Source organism: Gopherus evgoodei, chromosome 8 (assembly GCF_007399415.2).
Source record: "Gopherus evgoodei ecotype Sinaloan lineage chromosome 8, rGopEvg1_v1.p, whole genome shotgun sequence".
Taxonomy (NCBI): domain Eukaryota; kingdom Metazoa; phylum Chordata; order Testudines; family Testudinidae; genus Gopherus; species Gopherus evgoodei.
In genome coordinates, this window is record NC_044329.1 from 25,974,261 (window position 1) to 25,992,896 (window position 18,636).

The 18,636-nt window shown below is 43.1% G+C and overlaps 1 protein-coding gene across 2 annotated transcripts; it reads left to right on the forward strand.

Annotated features, from left to right (window-relative positions):
* The first annotated feature begins 1,472 nt into the window (after nt 1-1,472).
* MAT2B (methionine adenosyltransferase 2B) lies at nt 1,473-16,897 on the forward strand. 2 transcript variants are annotated; one of them, XM_030572133.1, is made up of 7 exons: nt 1,473-1,641; nt 7,788-7,982; nt 8,964-9,078; nt 9,512-9,664; nt 11,231-11,424; nt 13,581-13,694; nt 15,235-15,325. In XM_030572133.1, exons 1-7 carry the CDS (start codon nt 1,579-1,581, stop codon nt 15,259-15,261), a joined length of 861 nt encoding a protein of 286 aa, XP_030427993.1. In that variant the 5' UTR covers nt 1,473-1,578; the 3' UTR covers nt 15,262-15,325. The 2 variants fall into 2 exon arrangements, with proteins under 2 accessions (XP_030427993.1, XP_030427992.1); XM_030572132.1 differs by having other exon boundaries at nt 1,475-1,641; nt 15,263-16,897.
* Nucleotides 16,898-18,636: the final 1,739 nt, after the last annotated feature.

Here is an 18,636-nt window from a genome sequence, read left to right on the forward strand (position 1 = left end):
TCTGAACTCCCATTGACTGGAAACCGTGGCCAGTGGGAGATGCGGGGTGGTTCCTGCAGTCAAGAGCAGTATGCAGAACCTCTTGCTGTACCTCCGCCTAGGAGCCTAACTACTGCTGCCTGCTTCTGGGGCGTAGCATCGAGTCAGAACAGGCCCAAAGCCTGCCTTAGCTACCCTGCTGACTGGGAGTTGCCAAAGGTAACTCTGTGCCCCCTCCCCAAACCCAGAGTCCCATCCTGTCCCCAAACCCCTCATCCCTGGCCCCAGCTCAGAGCCTGTACCCCCAGATTAAGGCCTCCCTCTGCACTCCAGCCCCCTCCCACACCCCAAACCTCTCTATCCCACCCCCATCTGAAGCCCCCTCCTGCACTCCAAATCCCTCAGACCCAGACCCAGCCCAGAGCCTGCACCCCAACACAGAACCCTCACTCCCTTGCACCCTAACCACCTGCCCCAACGCAGAGCTCCCTCCCACATCCTGAACCTCTCTGCCTCACCTAGGTTGATCAAATGTTCCAATTTTATAGGGACACTCCCAATTTTTTGGTCTTTTTCTTATATAGGCTCCTATTATCTCCCACCTCCCTCCTGATTTTTCACACTTGTTGTCTAGTCACCCTAGCCTCAGCCTGGTGCCCCCTCTGGCCCCCCACATACCTCAACCCCAGATGGAGCCCTCCTCCTATTCACACCTGCCCCAGCCCAGAGCCCCCTCGCAGACCCTTAACCCTTTTGCCAGAGCCCCCTCCTGCGCTCCAAACCCCTCATCCCCAGCCCCACCCCAGAGCCCACACCCCCAGCTGGAGCTGTCACTCCTTCCCCCCATGCCCTAACCACCTGCCCCAGCCCTGATCTCCCTCATGCCCTCCAAACCCCTCAGTCCCAGCCCGGTGCACACTCCTGCACCCCAAACTCCTCATCTCCACCCCACAGCCACCCCCACAGATGAAGCACTCAGGCCCTCCCACACCTCTGCCTCAGCCCACTGAAAACGAGTGAGCTTGGGGCTGCCTCAGTTATCAGAGGGGGCTGAGTTCTGGCCCGGTGCTGGGGCCTGCCCAGGTCCAGGAACTGCCCTGTTGGCCCCGATGCCCGCAGCCCAGCAGATGGAGGGCTTGACCCAGGCCCCACCAGCACCCTCCCTGCCGCGGGGCCTTGTCTAGACCAGGGCGTAGCTACCACCAGCCAACTCAGTCTGAGCGAAGTGTGGCCTAGGCGGCACCAGCTGCAGCCCAGCCCCCCGCTGTCACTGCACCCACACTGGGGAGCAGCGGGGCTGGGCTGGTTCCCCTACCTGTCAAAACAAAGCGTAACAGGGCTTCTGCCCCTTTCAGAAGCGTAGCGTGGCGGGGAGGCCCCCTCCGGCCAATGGGCTCCTGACCATGCCCCGCGCGTGCGCCGGCTGAGAGCGGGGCCAATGAGCTGGCGGGATGGAGCCTCGCGCGCTCCACGTAACCCCGTCTCTCCCGGCGGAGGAACCAATCAGCTGCCGAGCTGCGCAGTGAGCTCGGAAGCGGTTATCCGCAGCTCCCGGAGCTAGGGGATCAGTGGCGCAGCGGGAGGCCGAGGCCGGCGGGGATGGTTGGCCGGGAGAAGGAGCTCAAGATCCGCTTCGCGCCGGGGCAATGCGAGCTGGTGGAGGTGAGCGGGGCGCCTCGGCGGTCCGAGCGCTGGGGTAGGGTCCGGGCGCGTAGAGCGGCCGGGGGCCCTTAGGCCGATTCCCGCGTCTCCCGGGGGCAGTGGTGGGGGAGGATCGGCCTGCCCCGTAACAGCCGCTGGCGGGGCTCTAGTCACCGACACCGACTCTCCAGACCCCTTCCCCGCGGGCAGCACCTGCGGCCTGTTTCTAGCTCCCCCCCGCCCCCCCCCCCCATAGGCCTGCACCCCGTAGAGCCACTGCCTTGCGTCGGCGCCACATCGGGCAAGCTCCCGGCTGGCAGGGCCGCCCAGAGGATTCAGGGGGCCTGGGGATAAGCAATTTCGGGAGCCCGTTCCGTAAAAACAATTTGCCATACTATAGAATATTATATCTTGTGGGGGAACCTCTGCAGGGCCTGGGGCAAATTTCCCTACTTGCCACCCCGTCTGGACGGCCCTGTGGGCTTCGTCGGGTGGCGCTGTCCGCTTTCACCCCTAGTAGCAGAGCTGGGGGAGCGGGACAACTTCTCTCCTGTAGCATGACTCTGAGTGGAGACCCAGCTCCCAAGTAGCCTGCTCATCAGCTGGCCTGCCCACCACAGCTCTCCAAGCCAGCTAGGGTCACCTAGCGCCCCAAACAAGCAGCCCACTGCACAATGAATCCCCTAGTTTTGAAATAAGTGTTCCTGCTGCCACATCTGATGTAGCTCTACACCAAACGTAGCCAGACAGTAATGCTTACCAGTACTGCATTATAAACATGACTGGACATAAAGAAGGAAAACAAATCTAATTAGATTTCTGGGCGGTAAGCGGTAGTTATTTATGAAACTGTTATCAGATCATCCTTCAGCTTCCTGTCCCAGGGGAGTAATCTCTTTCTGCATTACCTAAAAGTATGTATTCCATTTACTTGAATATAATGTTACGTTTAGTGGGATCCATTATTACCACTTCCGTTGTATATACTCTTTAATTTAATTTTAATAAATCAGGCTTGTGCCTCATCCAGATGTTTACCTCCAGGGGGAACGATAGCACTCTTTTTGTGATGGTCTAAGACTCCATCCTCCTCCTTTGAGCGATTGCTCTTGTGTATTCCACAGTAGGTGTGCATGCTTGCCACGTGCACCAATGCTGGAAGTTTTTCCCTTAGCAGTACCCGTAGGGGGGAGCACTGCTGCGACCCCTGGAGTGGTGCCTCTGTATCGCGATATAAGGGGAGCTGCGCACTCCTCCCCTCCCTCCGCCCAGTTCCTTCTTGCTGCCAGTGAAGGTAGTCAGAGCTTTGCTCTCCTGCTTTGCTATAGCTCTCCTATTAACCTTAGTAGTACTCGTCTCCAGTAGTTGGATAACTTCTTTAGTTAGCTGCCTGGTGCGGGGCATGCCCCATACCCCAGGCTTCAAGTCGTGCGACTCCTGTTGCAGTTCTGTGCCAAGAAGTGACCCACACGCTCAGTGTCTCCACTGCTTGGGCGAGACCCACATTACAGACCTCTGTAAAATCTGTAGTTTGTTCAAGCCCCGAACTAAACGAGAGAGGGATATCCGGCTCTAGGCCTTGCTAATGGAATCTGCGTTGGCTCTCTCCACCAGCCGGCACCGCTCACCCACTAAGAAGCAGGGAAAGAATCAGCGGCACTGACAAAAGGACAGGGGTGAGGCCAGACCTGAGCTGGGCAGCCCACGATCCCCCTCGGGACCCAGATCTCTGACTCACCCTGAGCGGAGCCCGGTCCCGTCTGCGTATGCCTATCCTGCAGTGAGAATGCTGTCGACACCGAAGGCTGCATAGGCCGTGCGTGACATCCTCTCCCTTCCGGTGCCGGTTGCGCCGCTTCAGACAGGCACCTGGTCCTGAGGGAAGCTGTTGGGAGCACGCCAGCCTCCCCGGCAAGACACAGTCTCTGCTCTGAGGACTGTGCGCCGCCCTGTTCAGCAAGGTCTTCACTTAGCTTGAGTCAATCCTCCATTCTACTCAGATTGGCTGACTCGCCTGCATGGGAGTCTCAAGGGGCCTGTACATCCCACTGTGGGGGACAGGCATCGAGACAGGCGGCGTCGACGCTCCTCAAATTGTGGCCACGGGATCAGATCCCGACACCGTCATTACAGACACTCAGGTTTGAGTGCCCTCTCCACCAGACACCACGCTTGGAGCTCCCCTCAAGAGGCACCTAGGCATCATGGCTATGACCGCTGGGATGGCTACGAGAGCAGCACCGATGACGAGGAGCGTTACTTGTCAGAGAAGTCCACTTCTCGAGGTCAGCTGTGACACAACCATAGACACTCCCGCCGCTCTTACGACACCGTGTGGTCAACGGCAACCTCGACTTTGGCACCCAGCCACCCGTCCCCAAGCCGTACCACCCCTCGAGCAATTTGCACTGCCCGGTACCCAAGCCGGTCAGTGGCAAGGGGCACTGTGGCTGCAGTTGCCCACCCAGGCGAGACCCTGCTTGGTAGCCGGCGTGTCCCACACCCATTCAGTGTCCTGCCCCCCCACCCCCTCGGGACAGAGTCAAAAGTCGACGGGTATCGAGGAGGCGATACCGGGCCCGGATTCGGTCTCGGGGATCAAACCACTGGCAACTCCCGACGCCCTGGGAGCTGGAATGGCCCCCTCACTGGTGCCAGAGGAGACCATAGCAGTCCCCTCTGCCCATTCTACAGGAGGACTTTAAGGTGCATGAAGAGCTCCTCAAGCAGGTGGCCTCAAACCTCCCACTCCAGGCTGAGGAGATGGAGGACCCTTAGCAGAGGTGGCGGCTGAAATGCCTAGGGAACACATGTACAATTATGAACTTTTTAAAAACAAGGCCAGAATCAGAATGAGGCTAACACTCGAGCATGCCCGTCGGCGGTTCCAAGCCCTAAAGTGGAAACCAGATGTGTCATTTACCCGACATGCCTACCACATTGGAAAGAATTGGGATGCCTGGATATCAGGAACAAGTGTTAAATCTCTGGAAGATCTGTCTTTCCTAATGCAAACGGAGCAGTTCTTAGAGGGTGTTCCTGAGGAAATAGAAAGGTACATACTAGATGGGAAGCCCAAAACTGTAACCGAGGCGGGGGAGATTGGAGCCAAGTGGGTGGAAGTGGCAGAAAAGAGAGAAACTTCTGGGAGACAGTATACAAGCTGATCTCACAGACAACAGATTTAAAACACAGGATGTTCCCCTGGGCAAAAACCTTAGTACATACAAGAATACTGAATTTGATTACTCCCTAAATTGCACAAAGGCAAGTTACAAAAGAAAATAAGCATAAACCTATTTATTTCTTTCTAAAATTTACTACTCTGATAAGAGGCTGGTTCCTTGATCTTTTTCACTCCGTCTGAAACTGAAACTGACTCTAAACAAAGGAAGCTTCCCCCCTTCCTTTTGAAACGTGGTTCCCCCATTTGTCCTTCTGGTCAGGTGTCAGCTAGGCTAGGTGAACTTCTTAACCCTTTACAGGTAAAAGAGGCATTAACCCTTAACTATCTGTTTATGACATCATGCATGGTACAGCCCAAAACTGCATTGGTTGCCAATTACTGGGGGTTGTCATCACTAAATTTATATTAACATTGAAATTTAAAGGATTTTAACTGTTGGACTGCATCATTGTCGTGTCATGCTGTCAAGTTCATATCTCCTAATGTAGTCTAGATTTCATCTAAAATATTTTTATAACAGGTTTCAAGGTGAAAGCTTGAAACTTTCCACCTCGTTTGAAAACTCATACTCTTAAATTACATTCAAGTAGTGTCTACAGAGGAATGTTGTCTTTTAAAATATTCTATTTCTCAGCTTTTGGTGTCATTGCATATTCATTCTTTTCTTTTTATCTGAAAGAGAGATCTCTGATTAAAGTTCTTTTGATCGTATTTCAGACTTTACTGTTAAATAACACAGGTTAACATCTTAGTTTGTGCTTCAAAACTTCCTTTGCCTCTATCCTCAATGAACACTGAACTTCTAGAACAGTGAGACATATATCTGTACAGCGCTTTATTCTACCACTCAAATAGTGGGTACAGTTACAAATTAGCTGATAATGGAACTTTTATATTCAGAGTTGGAAGTGTTCAAATGCAAGTGACTGCTTCTCAATTATGCCTGGAAATCCTGGCAGCAGTGAGGCTTCCTTGAACAGTAATTTGAATCTGTCAATTTGATAAAACTTGTGTGCAACGGAATGACACTCAAAACATTACAGGCTACTCTTTATGTTGCTTTATACAATTTAAGTTAAAAATATAGAAAGAAATCTTATCGGAAACCTTCATAGCCATAACTAGCTTTTTGGATGTATTCTCTAATCAGGCAGGGCTACAGTAAAACTCAGGCTGACATTCAGCAGTCATGTCACAGTTTTAATATTAAAGTAAAAATATCTACCCTCTTGTAATTTGATATAAAATGGGAATGGTAATTTTAATAAGCTCAAAAAAGAGCTAGCAGACCTGTGCAGCTTGAGTTACCTAGGCACAGTACTTGCCAAACATAACTTGAATATATAATATTCCCCCCTGCCCCTTTAGCTAGAGAAATGCAGAAGCAAACAGGAATCTTTTCTTGCAGAAAGTGGAATATGGAGCAAAACCAGGAGTTAGGATTTAAGCTTCCATATCTTCTGATTTTAAAGGAAAATCTTCTGAATGTGTTCAGATATGGTGTTGTCATTCTGAGTCTGCAGAAAGACTGCTCCAGTACCTCTGTAACTGATTTCCCAAGGAACCTGAAAATTGACAAGACTTGTTACTTTCATTGGTTCTGTTCACCCTGTCAGTGCTGCTGCTGACACACAAAACCATGAACATCACAGAGACAGCCACTGGATCTGCTTGCAGAGCAAACGTTGCTTCAGGGAGGCATTCGGTAAAGAATCAATGTAATGCTTATTGTGGGTGGGTTATGTATAGAGGTTGGGAAATCTGATCTATTTCATACTTAAAATAAATTTGTTCTGAAACTATGGCAGATATCTGCTATCTGCTGGCAAGCTGAAAAGACCCATGATTGTTTATCCAAGTCTGTTTGAAATGGTTTCCTGGTCGTAAACTTGCTTACTCATTTGTGCTATCTGTGCAAGGTAGAGTAACCGAATACAAACTGCATCTACTTAAACTGTTAAAGCTTATCACTTTGCTTAGATTTCATCTGACGCGTTCTCTGTTTCTAGTGCAAATTTGAATAAGCATCCAATTTTTGACTTGTAAATTCAGAATGATTCTCTAAAACATCATCCAGTTATCTACCTAAATTTAAGTATACCATATTTTTCCTTATAATTATAGGGGAAGCAGCTCACAACCCGTATATTGAGGTTATTAGTCACTTTTCGTTATTAAAGATTCTTGCACTCTCCATTTTGTATGTAATTTATGTAAGTTTATCTGTAGGTAATCTTGTTTAAGCACTGAAGTATGCTTTAGTATACCACATGGGCATTTGGATCAGGTTGTATAATCAGAGCATTTTTCTGATGCATCTTGTTCAACGAAACATGAATTGTATGAGTATTTTATTTATTATTTGCCTGAAATGTTCAATTTACATCTCAATTCTGCAGTGAGCGCCTCGTGGGAATACCTCTGCAGAATTCTTTTGTAGTGAGCAGGACTCTTCCTGGATACAGAAGCTGCCCAGAAGGAGCTTGTTGCAGGATTAGTTCACAACTTTTTCAACAAAACATTCAGAGCCAGATCTTCAGAAGCACGCATCACCCAGCAGTTCCTATTCTGCAGTGGAGCTACTGAATTATGAGCTCCCTTAAATATCTGACCCTTTGTTTTTGATATTTTTTCATTCTTTCATTCACATCTACTGACATAAATAAGTTTCTGAATGAAGCTTTGCAGTTCAGATCTCAGAACTAACACACGCATGTATATCTATATTCGCTGCTGTAATATTATCCTATGCTTTCAAGTATTTACATTTTACAAAGCTTTATAGGGCTCCATGTATCACTTAATCATGACGTTTTTGAAAACAGTGAAGAAAACAAACCTGAATGTTTTTCAGGAATAATATGATCGCACTCATTCGCGCTGATTATGGTTGCATCCAAATAATAAAACATTAACTGAGACATTAAGTATAATGGAAATAAATACAAATGTGTGTTCTTTCCCCTCCCCCCCCCCCCAGGAAGATGTTGATATTCCCAGTAGACGTGTTCTGATTACAGGAGCTACTGGACTTCTTGGGAGAGCTGTATACAAAGAATTTAATGAAAACAGTTGGCATGCAGTTGGCTGTGGATACAGTAGAGCTCGACCCAGATTTGAACGGGTTAATCTTCTGAATTCTGTTGAGGTTCATGACATTATCCAGGATTTTCAGGTAAGATTAGCGGAAGGCAAGAAAAAGCAGGCAACTTGCCATATTGCACTGGAGACTATATATATCCTTCATTAAACAAATCAGTTTAAGGTGCCGTACACCAGTTAGCTCATATGATCCCAGCAGCACTCCAAAATCCTCTGAGGTATTAGTTTGGAAGAAGATGGCAGTTTTGTTGTTCCCCTAATTTGTACAGTGACTACTGTGTGTTTGCGTAATATCCCTAGATACAAAAATCAACAGCAAGTCAGTGTAAACACACACATTTTGTAGTTAAATAAAAAGCTTTTGCAGTTCTGTAATGATTTGTATGGAGACGCTGCAATGTTACAATAAGGTTTCATTGCACTAAAGATACAGAATAATTATTCTGTATGCCTTGTTTCTCTCGTGGCAGAAATCTGCTTGTAACAGTCAATTCTATGTTTCACAAGCTTCCAAGCCGTTTCACAGCTTCCAGGGAATAGCCTTTTAAAATGCTTATTCTAGAATAAATAGGGACCTAGTCTAGAAAAGAGTTATAAAGCTCTTGTGCCTGGTCTACACCGGCCAAACAAATCATTTATGAACTCTGCATTAATGTCATTTAAATCTAATTTGGTTAGCATTGTTTAATTACCATTCTGGATGATTGGGTATTGAGTCTAACCCATATCATCTTTAACACTCAAATGAGAACAAAACTCCATACGGTAAGACAGGTATTATTGATTGTCATGACTTCAAAATTACTGAATGAGATCCTTAGATATTTATTGTAAAATCTTAAGACAGCTTTATTCTATTGCATTTCCAAAGGAAAGAAAGCTCTTTGAGATTTCACAATAAATGATGATTGTTGTGGAGCAGTGCTGCAATTAAATGATAATACTATTTAGTTTCTCTATAGATGACAGGCCTGGTTTCTATGTTAAGGGCACAATTGCTTTTTTTTTTTTTTTTAATTTTGTTCCTCATTAAAATTGAGTCTCTAATTTTCAGCCTCATGTTATAGTGCATTGTGCTGCTGAGAGAAGACCAGATGTTGTAGAAAGTCAAGCAGATGCTGTTTCTCAGCTCAATGTGACTGCTTCAGGAAACTTAGCAAAAGAAGCAGGTAAAGAGACAATGAGATGGATTCCTTTTTCTTTTTTTTTTTCTTTTTTTGGCCAGGATACTGCATTAATTTATACAGTGGTATAAGTGTGCATAACACTTCACACTTAAACAGTCAAGATCCATCATTACCTCAACAAGCTTTCTATCTAGCTTATTTAGGTGAAGACAACACATGTATATGTGAAGGATTAGCAAGGTGACAAAGTGAGGGAATGAAGGGGTGAGAAGGCAAGGGGGATAGTATTGAATCTAGAACATGCATTTTTTTTTCTATCCATGACTAGTTTCGTACTGCAAATATGAATTATAGTGAATTTGAATTAAACAGAGCACTAATGTCTTTAGGTGCAATGAATAGCAATTTCCCCCTTTATCTCTCATAGTACGTTCTTTTTTCTTTCTTTTCCCTACACACACACCTTTTATCTTAGCTGGAGTTGGAGCATTTCTGATCTACATTAGTACAGACTATGTGTTTGATGGAACAAATCCTCCTTATAAAGAGAATGATGTACCAAATCCCCTAAATCTTTATGGTAAAACTAAATTAGAAGGAGAAAAGGCAGTCCTTGAAAATAATGAAGGTAAGAATACAATTTAAATATGATTGAAGTTTTTTTTTCTTCTCACTTTGTTACAGATGAGCTAATAGGTCATATTAAATTAATAAAAACATAGTCTAGATTTGAAAAAGACCTACTAGAACATCTAATCTAACTTCCTGTCCCTATGGGATTGTTTCCTCTTTCCTACCAGTGGAATCTAATTTTCTTTGCTGATGTTCCTGAACGCAGTAGTTGCCTTTGTATTATTTCTATCCTAATAGTGTATGCAAAACCTCCCAATTTAGTATCATCTCTGAATTTTACTAAGATGCTGTTTGCTCCCTCTTCTGGAATGGTAATGAAGGTAAGACTTGGCCCAACACTTGACACCTTCCCCCAACTCAGTACTTTGCTGTGTTTCATAACCCTTTGGTTATGGTCTTTCATTCAGTAATCAGACTATGGCTGTATTCCTATGTAAGCAGATTTAAGTTCATTTTGAGTAAGATATCATAATATACCAAATCAATCGTTTTACTAAAATCCAAATAGTACATGGATCACTCTTTCAACTATGAAGTTTGTAATTCTATAATAAAAGAAACCAATCAAGTTTGTGTTGCAAGATCTTTATATGTTTGTATTGTGAATACTTCTGTTTACAATTAGGTTTTTAGTGGTTTATCTTGTGATATATAATTTTTTTTTGTTTGAAGCAGTGAGAGATCACTTTACTTCCTTTAAAAAAAAAAACAAACCCAACAATCCAAAATGGTTCTCTGTTAGTTTTTCGCTGTCTCAGTTTTGCTAACCTTTCAAAACTGTTAGTGTCAAAGCAAATAATAATTCCCTTGCTACCTTAGGGAGTATATCATCCAGACAGCAGTCTTGTATATAGTCACGCATTGCAAGTGTTCGTTAATGAAAAATCTCAATCTCAGCAATTTATATGTTGTTCTTCACTTCCTAATTGCTTAAATTTACATATTTTCTTTTATGATGATTTTTTTTTAAAAAAGGAGCCACTTGAGTTAATTTAATTCCCTCTGTTTACTAATTTCTCACTTGCTCAGTAATATTGTCCCCTGTCCTTTCCTACCCCCCCCCCCCATGGTTCCCATGTGAGATGCCTTTTTTTCCTGTCATTCGTTTTATATTGTTCTTATCTTTTCTCTGCAAGTCTTGGGCATTCACCTTTAAGTGCCTTTCCCTGTCCATTGACAGTACAGATCATTGGCATTATAAACACTTTGAATAAAAGTATTAGCTATATAAATGTGTGCTTTATACAAAGAGGAATAGATGTCTTTTGGTGTATTCTTGGCAACTCTAATTTACTATATATAAATGTTCTCAGTTCTATATGAAATTTGAGAACTTCATATTGACTAAAAATGAGATGACAGCAGACCGTACACAATCACAGTTAATACTGGTTTTCTTTTAGGAGTGTGAATATATGTAATGTTTACCAAATGTCTAAAACAATTTTTATTCACATTGTGTAATTCTGAAATTCTCTTAGGGTTATTCTCAAGGGTTCATTAGGTCATAGCTATTCATAGTTTCCTTTTAACGCTTTTAAAAGAATATTTTACCTCTTAGGTGCTGCAGTGCTCAGAATTCCTATCTTATATGGGGAAGTAGAAAATCTGGAAGAGAGTGCTGTGACTGTTATGTTTGATAAAGTGCAGTTCAGTAACAAATCAGCCAATATGGACCATTGGCAACAGAGGTTTCCCACCAACATCAATGATGTAGCCAGTGTTTGCCGGCAGCTATCAGAGAAGAGAATGTTGGTGAGAATTTTTGTTTTTTAATTTTCCCCTCCCTGCTGTGGTACAGTTGAGTACTAAATCAAATCCAAGGTTCTGGTTCTAATTTTCAGAGCTATGACCTGAGCCTCTGCTACTTCAATAACTCTATCCATGACCCTCCATGAGTGTTGTGCTACTTGGGAAATAATGGAATTGTAAGTTGCAAGGATGAGAGTGGGAGAGCAGGACCCAGAGCTTTCTTAGCTGTTTGCGCACAAGAAATTATAATGACCATGAATCTTGCTGTCTCTAGGACTAAAAATGCAAGTAATCAGTTCATCACTGTAGTATTTCTACAATAAATTGTACAAAAAAACCCAAAGGGTAGAAAATTTAAGATCAACATTGATTAGACTTCATGGTGGACACAGTTCTTTAAGATGCTCATGCAGTGGGGCTGAGTGTGGCAAAAAAATATTTGATGGAGCTGCAGAGAGACAGAATGGGGTGAATATTGATAGAGAGGTCGGGGTTTCAGAGAAACTGTAAATGCTCCAATTTTTCTGAAATGGAGAATGAGCTCTCTTACCATCTTGTACCTTCTTATATGATCCTCATTAAGCTGCCACTACAGAGCTCTTCCAGTTGAGCTGTCAGAGTAAGACCATGGAGGAGGTATTCATATATGCAGATAACCCTGGTAATAACATTTAACTGCTGTAGACAGACTCCAATTGAGAAGGTAAGAAGGCCAAAGAGAAGCCTGGGGAATCACTCCCTTGTAACAAGTTTCAAACATAGAATCATAGGGTTGGAAAGGACCTCAGGAGGCCATCTAGTCCAACCCCCTGCTTAAAGCAGGACCAATCCCCATTTTTTGCCCCAGATCCCTAAATGGCCCCCTGAAGGATTGAACTCACAACCCTGGGTTTAGCAGGCCAATGCTTAAACCACTGAGCTATCATTCCCCCCGTCTCACCCCCGTTGTGCCCTGGAGTCCATTTTGGGGCTCAAAATTCAGGAAGCATTAACTGAATTTTCTCTAATGATCCCAATTTCAAACAAACAGTTCTGGAGAAATAAGGGCTTAGAGGGCTTGCCAGCAGGCAGTAACTTCCCAGTTTAAGAGGGAGCAGCCCAAAATCTTTATGCAGATTGTGCACTTCAGGGTTGTGCAGGCACGTTCAGTTAATCTGTCCATTGTGTGCACTTCTAGACTGTACATATTCAATGGACGGTTTTCAAACTCTCATAGTTCTGCAAAATCAAAATAAGTTATTTTTTTTTCCCCCTGCCAAACCTGGCAGAAGTACAGCTCTCCAGAGAACTACTTACATGTCCAAGAGCCATCTTTCAACCTTTAGCTATTTCTAACTATCCCAGTCCCATCACTCTTCTAAAAACTGCAGTTAGAATTTTTTTAAATGGTAAATGTATTTTTTCCAATTTAACTCAAAACTGGCAGGCATAATTTCCCCCAAAAAAACTATTGATAGGAACCATGCATGGAAGAATTCGTGTTGAAGTGCAAAACTGTAACTTTTTTCAGCAAGCTGCAAACGTGGAAACACTAAACTGAAATTATCTGTCTTTCAATATTAGTTTTGGCAGTCACTACCCAAAAATCACTGTGTGTGAAGTGACAAGTAAATTGGCTCAAAATGTGGTATACTGCACAGCCAGCCATATTATGTGGACAGGATTGGACTTGTCAATACCTATATATATAAAAAGTTATGCCATCATTCAGTCTGAGTACTTCTACATCGCCTCATCTGATGTGAGGGAGAAGAGGGTTCATGGTCTGTCACACTTGCATTATTTGAATTTTGATAAATGATTGGCTTAGAATGGATTTTTCTATACATTTAACCTTTTCTGTCATGTGTCATCTTTAAGAGTGCATTCAGTTCACGCACAGTTGAGTCAAGCGTATTCAGCATCTGAAAAATCAGGGCAAATATGTGTGGTATCAGGACTGTGCCAGCCCCACTGATAGCTTTATACGGGCTACATTTTTCACATCCCAAACATCTGCTCAATCTCTACTCTGGAAATATATATGCTTTCCAGAAGTATTTAAATTAATTATTAACTTGTTTTTCAGGATGGCATCGTCTTGGTTGAATGTCAGTCTGTATAATCTATTTCTGTAAAAGAGCCAGCCTGACTCTTCGTCTGTGCTTGTTTCTGTCTAGGATCCATCAATAAAAGGAACATTCCACTGGTCTGGTAATGAACAGATGACCAAGTATGAAATGGCCTGTGCTATAGCAGATGCTTTCAACCTTCCCAGCAGCCACTTGAGACCAGTAAGTAATGTTGAGGCTATACAAAAGTATAGAAATTTCTGAATGCTTTCATTTGAGCCACTTTATTGCACTGAAAATACAAGTGAGCCGCTTCTCCTGATAGCATGAACAATTACATCTTAGTATTGCAATAGGAAGAGTCCCAAAAATCCTCAGTATAGTATGATGTATTGCCAACAACATTGTCAAATATCTTCTACTGCAAGGAAATGACAGCTGCTAGGTTAACTGGATTCTGATTTCCTATAACAGCTGTATTGTTTCAATCAGAAATCAACTTACCCATAAGTACAGTATATTCTTATAGAAATGTGCAAGTCTAGTGTGTAAAGTACTTCTAGGATACAGCTGGCTAAAGCAGAATCTTTTGATATTTTTAAAATGAATAATAGCCAACTACTTAATTAGTGGTCATAGATTTAATTTAGCATACCTTAGTTTTGCAGACTACTTTTTGTAAACTGAGCAATTTCTCTTAGTAATCAATAAAGTTGTAACTAATTTTTGCCTCTTAGTCTTCCTTTAATGAAAAAAATCTGTCTTCAAATTAAGATACAGTAAATGTTGTAGTTTCCTTTGTATTGTCATAATGTTTGTTACTATTACTACTTTTCAAATTCCATTCTTTGGATAGGTCTTCATTGTTGAGAAATATCCATGGATATATAGAATGGTGAATTTAAAAACATATAACCTTTAAGTTTATGTAAATTTAAACTAAACAGGAAGAAATTTGAGGAAAAAGGGCAATTTGAAAGTGCTTAGCACCTCAGGATCAGACTTGCTTAAAAAAAACTACTACATATGTTAGTAGTGAGATGCTGTTAAATTCTAGGGTTTATATTTAAAGGTAAAGTGAGACTTATTAGCTCACAAGTTCAGGGATTCTTAAGTACTAAAGTTAGTACTAAAATGTGACATGGAAGAAAGACACCTTACACTCAAAAAACAAGGTTGGTCTGAGATCATATATTTAACAACCTTTACTGTTGGTGGCAGAAGCAGGTCTCTAAAGCATTTTTCATCCCACGAACATGCACTTCTCATCCGTTATCCCATATCTGCTCATTTCCTGGCTGTTGTCAGTGGAGTGGGGATAAGATATGGAAGAGAGGAGACGATGTGAAAAAACATTAAATGGCTCACTCTTTACCAGTTCAGACAGGTCTGATGCATTTTATAGCTGTCTAACTGAAGGGGAACTCTTCCACTTGTCATAAAGAAGATTCACACAAGGAGTACAAGTAAAATGGGATTTTCTGTAGGGTGGTTAATACGCACCAACCTTAAATGCTCTGCAAAATGAAAAAATTGTCTCCCGGGCCTTTCATTGTTCAGAAATTTTAGGTAAGTGAGAAAATGGATTTCAACTTAACTTTAATTTGAGATAAGGTCTGAGATGGAGAGAAAGGAAGGGCATTTCAGGTGGCAGGAACTCCTTATGTAGGCTCTCTCCTGAAGGGAACAAACATATTGAAAGCAACAAATGATAGTGTACACTCATTCTTATTTAGAAGCCTCCATTTTTAACTGTATATAGTTTTTTTGTTTGTTTGTTTGTTTTTAAGATTACTGATAGCCCAGTAGTGGGTGCTCTTCGTCCGAGGAATGCTCAGCTCGACTGCTCCAAGCTAGAGATGCTGGGAATAGGACAACGAACACCGTTTCGAGTTGGGATCAGAGAATCACTTTGGCCTTTCCTTGTTGACAAGAGATGGAGACAGACTGTCTTCCATTAATTTGTAAACTTTTTAATGAAAGTATGGTATGTGGCACTTTTTTAAAAAAAAAAAAAAAAAGAAAAAGTTTTGTATGAGTGTTCTTAAAAATTGTGACACTTATGAGCTTTCATCGAATCAGGTAAAAATATGGTCTTGCACTAGTGAAATTGTTAGCCTAAAAAGCTCAGTGGCAAAAAATGAACCTTGTTTAAAGTGTTTTGTTTTTCCTTCTGTTTGTACTAGTCTAACCGAATATCTGATCATAGTGAATTATGGTTCTTAGTCTTCAGTAACATTTGATGCTAAGTGTGAAACAGGCCAGCTGGAGACTTCCTGTTGGCTGGAATATACTGTTGATGCTTAGGGTCTTTGCTATATGTACAGTATCTCCTTTGAAGGACCTGGCCAGTTTCTTATTCACCAAAAAAGATTCCACTTTTTTTTTTAATTTTAAAGTTATTGTACTAATGTGGGTTAAAGCAAGAATCATTGAAGTTTAATGTTCATTTGCTTTGAGCTTGGATCAAAATATTTAAAAGAATGTGAAACTTTATTTTTGCAATTACTGAGTGTAGTTTTTATGCTTGAGATATATTTTCATAATGTTATATCTTGGAACTCCTGCAGCTTCATATATTTGTTCATTGTATGCATTTGTCTCTTTTTAAAGGTGACCTGCCAAGTGTAGGGAGGGGAAGAGGAGAGGGAAATGGGCTTCGGCCCTCCTTTGCTTTGTGTAAAGGCTTGAAGTGTATGTTCGTTTTCCTGTTCATTTGTTATACTAGAAACTCAAATCCTATGTAGGCTGGAACACTGTGTGATAGGAGTAGTAGTAAAACAAGGGCATCAAAAAGAATAAAAGTGAAAGCTGCACAGTTGAAGGGAAGAAAGTCAAGAACTTGACTACAACAATGTAGTTTCCCCTGTGATAACTCCTGATATAGGCACATACACTGATGCAGAAAGTGTCTTACAGGTGTAATGCCTACATTAAGGGTTTGTCAGTAACTATAACAGTGTAAGCTCCCTAACGCAAACAAGTCTTAGACTATTCAAAACTTTGTTCTTAACACCTATTTGAATTCAGTGCCCAGTTAACATTTCTGAGAATTGATGCATGCTAATGTCCTTGTTTAAAGATCCAAACTATCAGTAAGATCTTGATGCTTACAATATTCCTTTTCTGAGATCTTCCAGGGAGACCATAGAAAACTGGTTTTGATATTCTAGATTTGAGGCAAAAATAAATAGAAAAAACCTGGAAACCCTTCAGCCCTTTATGGATCAAAAAGGCTGAAGCTCACCAGTTTTAAAAATCTTTTACAGGCCAACTTTAAAATCAGTGCCTCTAATTCCTTCTCTGACATATGAGTTACAAGTTTATGATAAACTTGTTTGTTTTAGTTTAAAGTCCTGATATGCACACAGTAAGTTATATCTTGAAAATGACAATAAATATATGTTGCTGGCACATCAACGTCAGTGGTTGACTCAAGAATTTTTTCCAAATCTTAATTAGTTACAGCCTGCTTCACAATGTTCATATGCCCTGGAGGAAATAATGGTAAAATCATATTGATGTACTTCAAGTAAATTTAACTCCCCAGTCATGGGCTAGAGAAATGTTTCTCAACTGATGGCCTATAGCCCCCAAGGGAGGGGTGGAGTGCTAAGTTTCCTGCAAGCTGGGCAGCTATGTAACAGCCTTTTTAGTGTCGTTCAGGGAACTGCCTGGGAACCAGCCTCCCCCAGCTGCTGGGGTGGCCCGGATCCAGCCACGGTGCCCCTCCCTTGAGCCAGACCCAACTGGCCTAGCCCCAGACCGGACCTGTCGGGCCCAGGAGAGGAGTGCCTGTTCTGCAGCCCTATCCCCGCATCTGCTGTGGTGGGGAGAGGTACCTCTCTCCATCAGCCCGGGTGCTGCTGTGGGAGGAGAGAGCTGGGGGGAGTCCTCTCTTCTCACCGTAGCCCCGGAGCACCCTCCTACACTCCAAACCTTTCATCCCCAGCCCCCCTAGAGCCACCCCCCCAGCCAGAGCCCTCACCCCCTTCACCCTCATGGTCTAGCAGGAGCACCCACTTTATGTCCCAGCTCCTCAGTCATCACTTCTCTTGGGCTGAGACCCATATCTGCATCTACGCTTTGCTTTCTCTTTAGAGGCTATAAACAACATAATTGCTCACAGTTATAAGTTACCACATAGCTTTTTCTAAGCAAGCATATTTACTATTAAGGTGAAAGCCTTAAATAGAAAATAATAAAAGAAGCTACAGAGATCCCACCTCCAGCAAGGGTTCTGGGAGGTGATGAGTCTTTCAAGTTGACAGAGGCATTTTTCTGTGGTTATGAATTCATAACAGCAGTTAGCTCAGAACAAGCACCCATCCTGCGCAGATCTGCCTGTTTCCCTCTACTGCTTGGCCCTCTGAGTTTGTCCTCCTGCAACAGGTGATCAGCAGACATTGGTTCTCTTTTTAGGGTGTAATTTCAAAAGGCTGTGTTTTTGTCACATTGCATTTCTCTAGAGACTTCCTAGGAAACCCACTTAACTTTGTGTCCAAAAGTTTTTCATGTCTGAGACATTATTTAAATAGTTCTTTGAAGCTCAGAGCACTTCCAGGGGTTTACCTTGGTCATGTCTCCCTTTAATACATAAACTGTGCATTGTTAATAGAATGGACTCCACTGCTACTAAACTTTAATTCAGTAAGGTTTTTCAAGAGTATTGCAGGATGTTGCAATATTTGTTAGAGGATTCTGAAACGCAACCAGAGGCTTATGAAGCTTTAAAAATTTTACTACAATCCAGTGCAAAGACTGTCACTCCTTGTATATTCTTACCCTTTAGTCAAGCATTCTGTCAGTCTGGGATGGGGCGGCTGCTCCTCACTGGCAGAAAAGGTTAAAGGCAGCCTTAGGGAGGCTGTGCTGAAAGCAACCAATTTGAAAGGGGCTGAGAGGAATAGCCAATCATGGCCTGGCTGGCTAATACAAGAAGGGCTGCAGGGCAGAGCAGAGTTCATTAACTGTCTGGCAGTTGGGGGGAAAAGACCAGGCTCCTAGCAGAAGGAAGGTGTGCCAGCACCCTGAGCAGAGCAGTGCTGCCAGCAAGAATCAAGGGAACTAGAGAACGCTCCTGGCTGAAGCCTTGAGGTAAGGGTGAAGAGGTGCTGGGGGCCACAGGAAGTGGCCCAGGGAAAAATATGGAGAGATTGGAGGG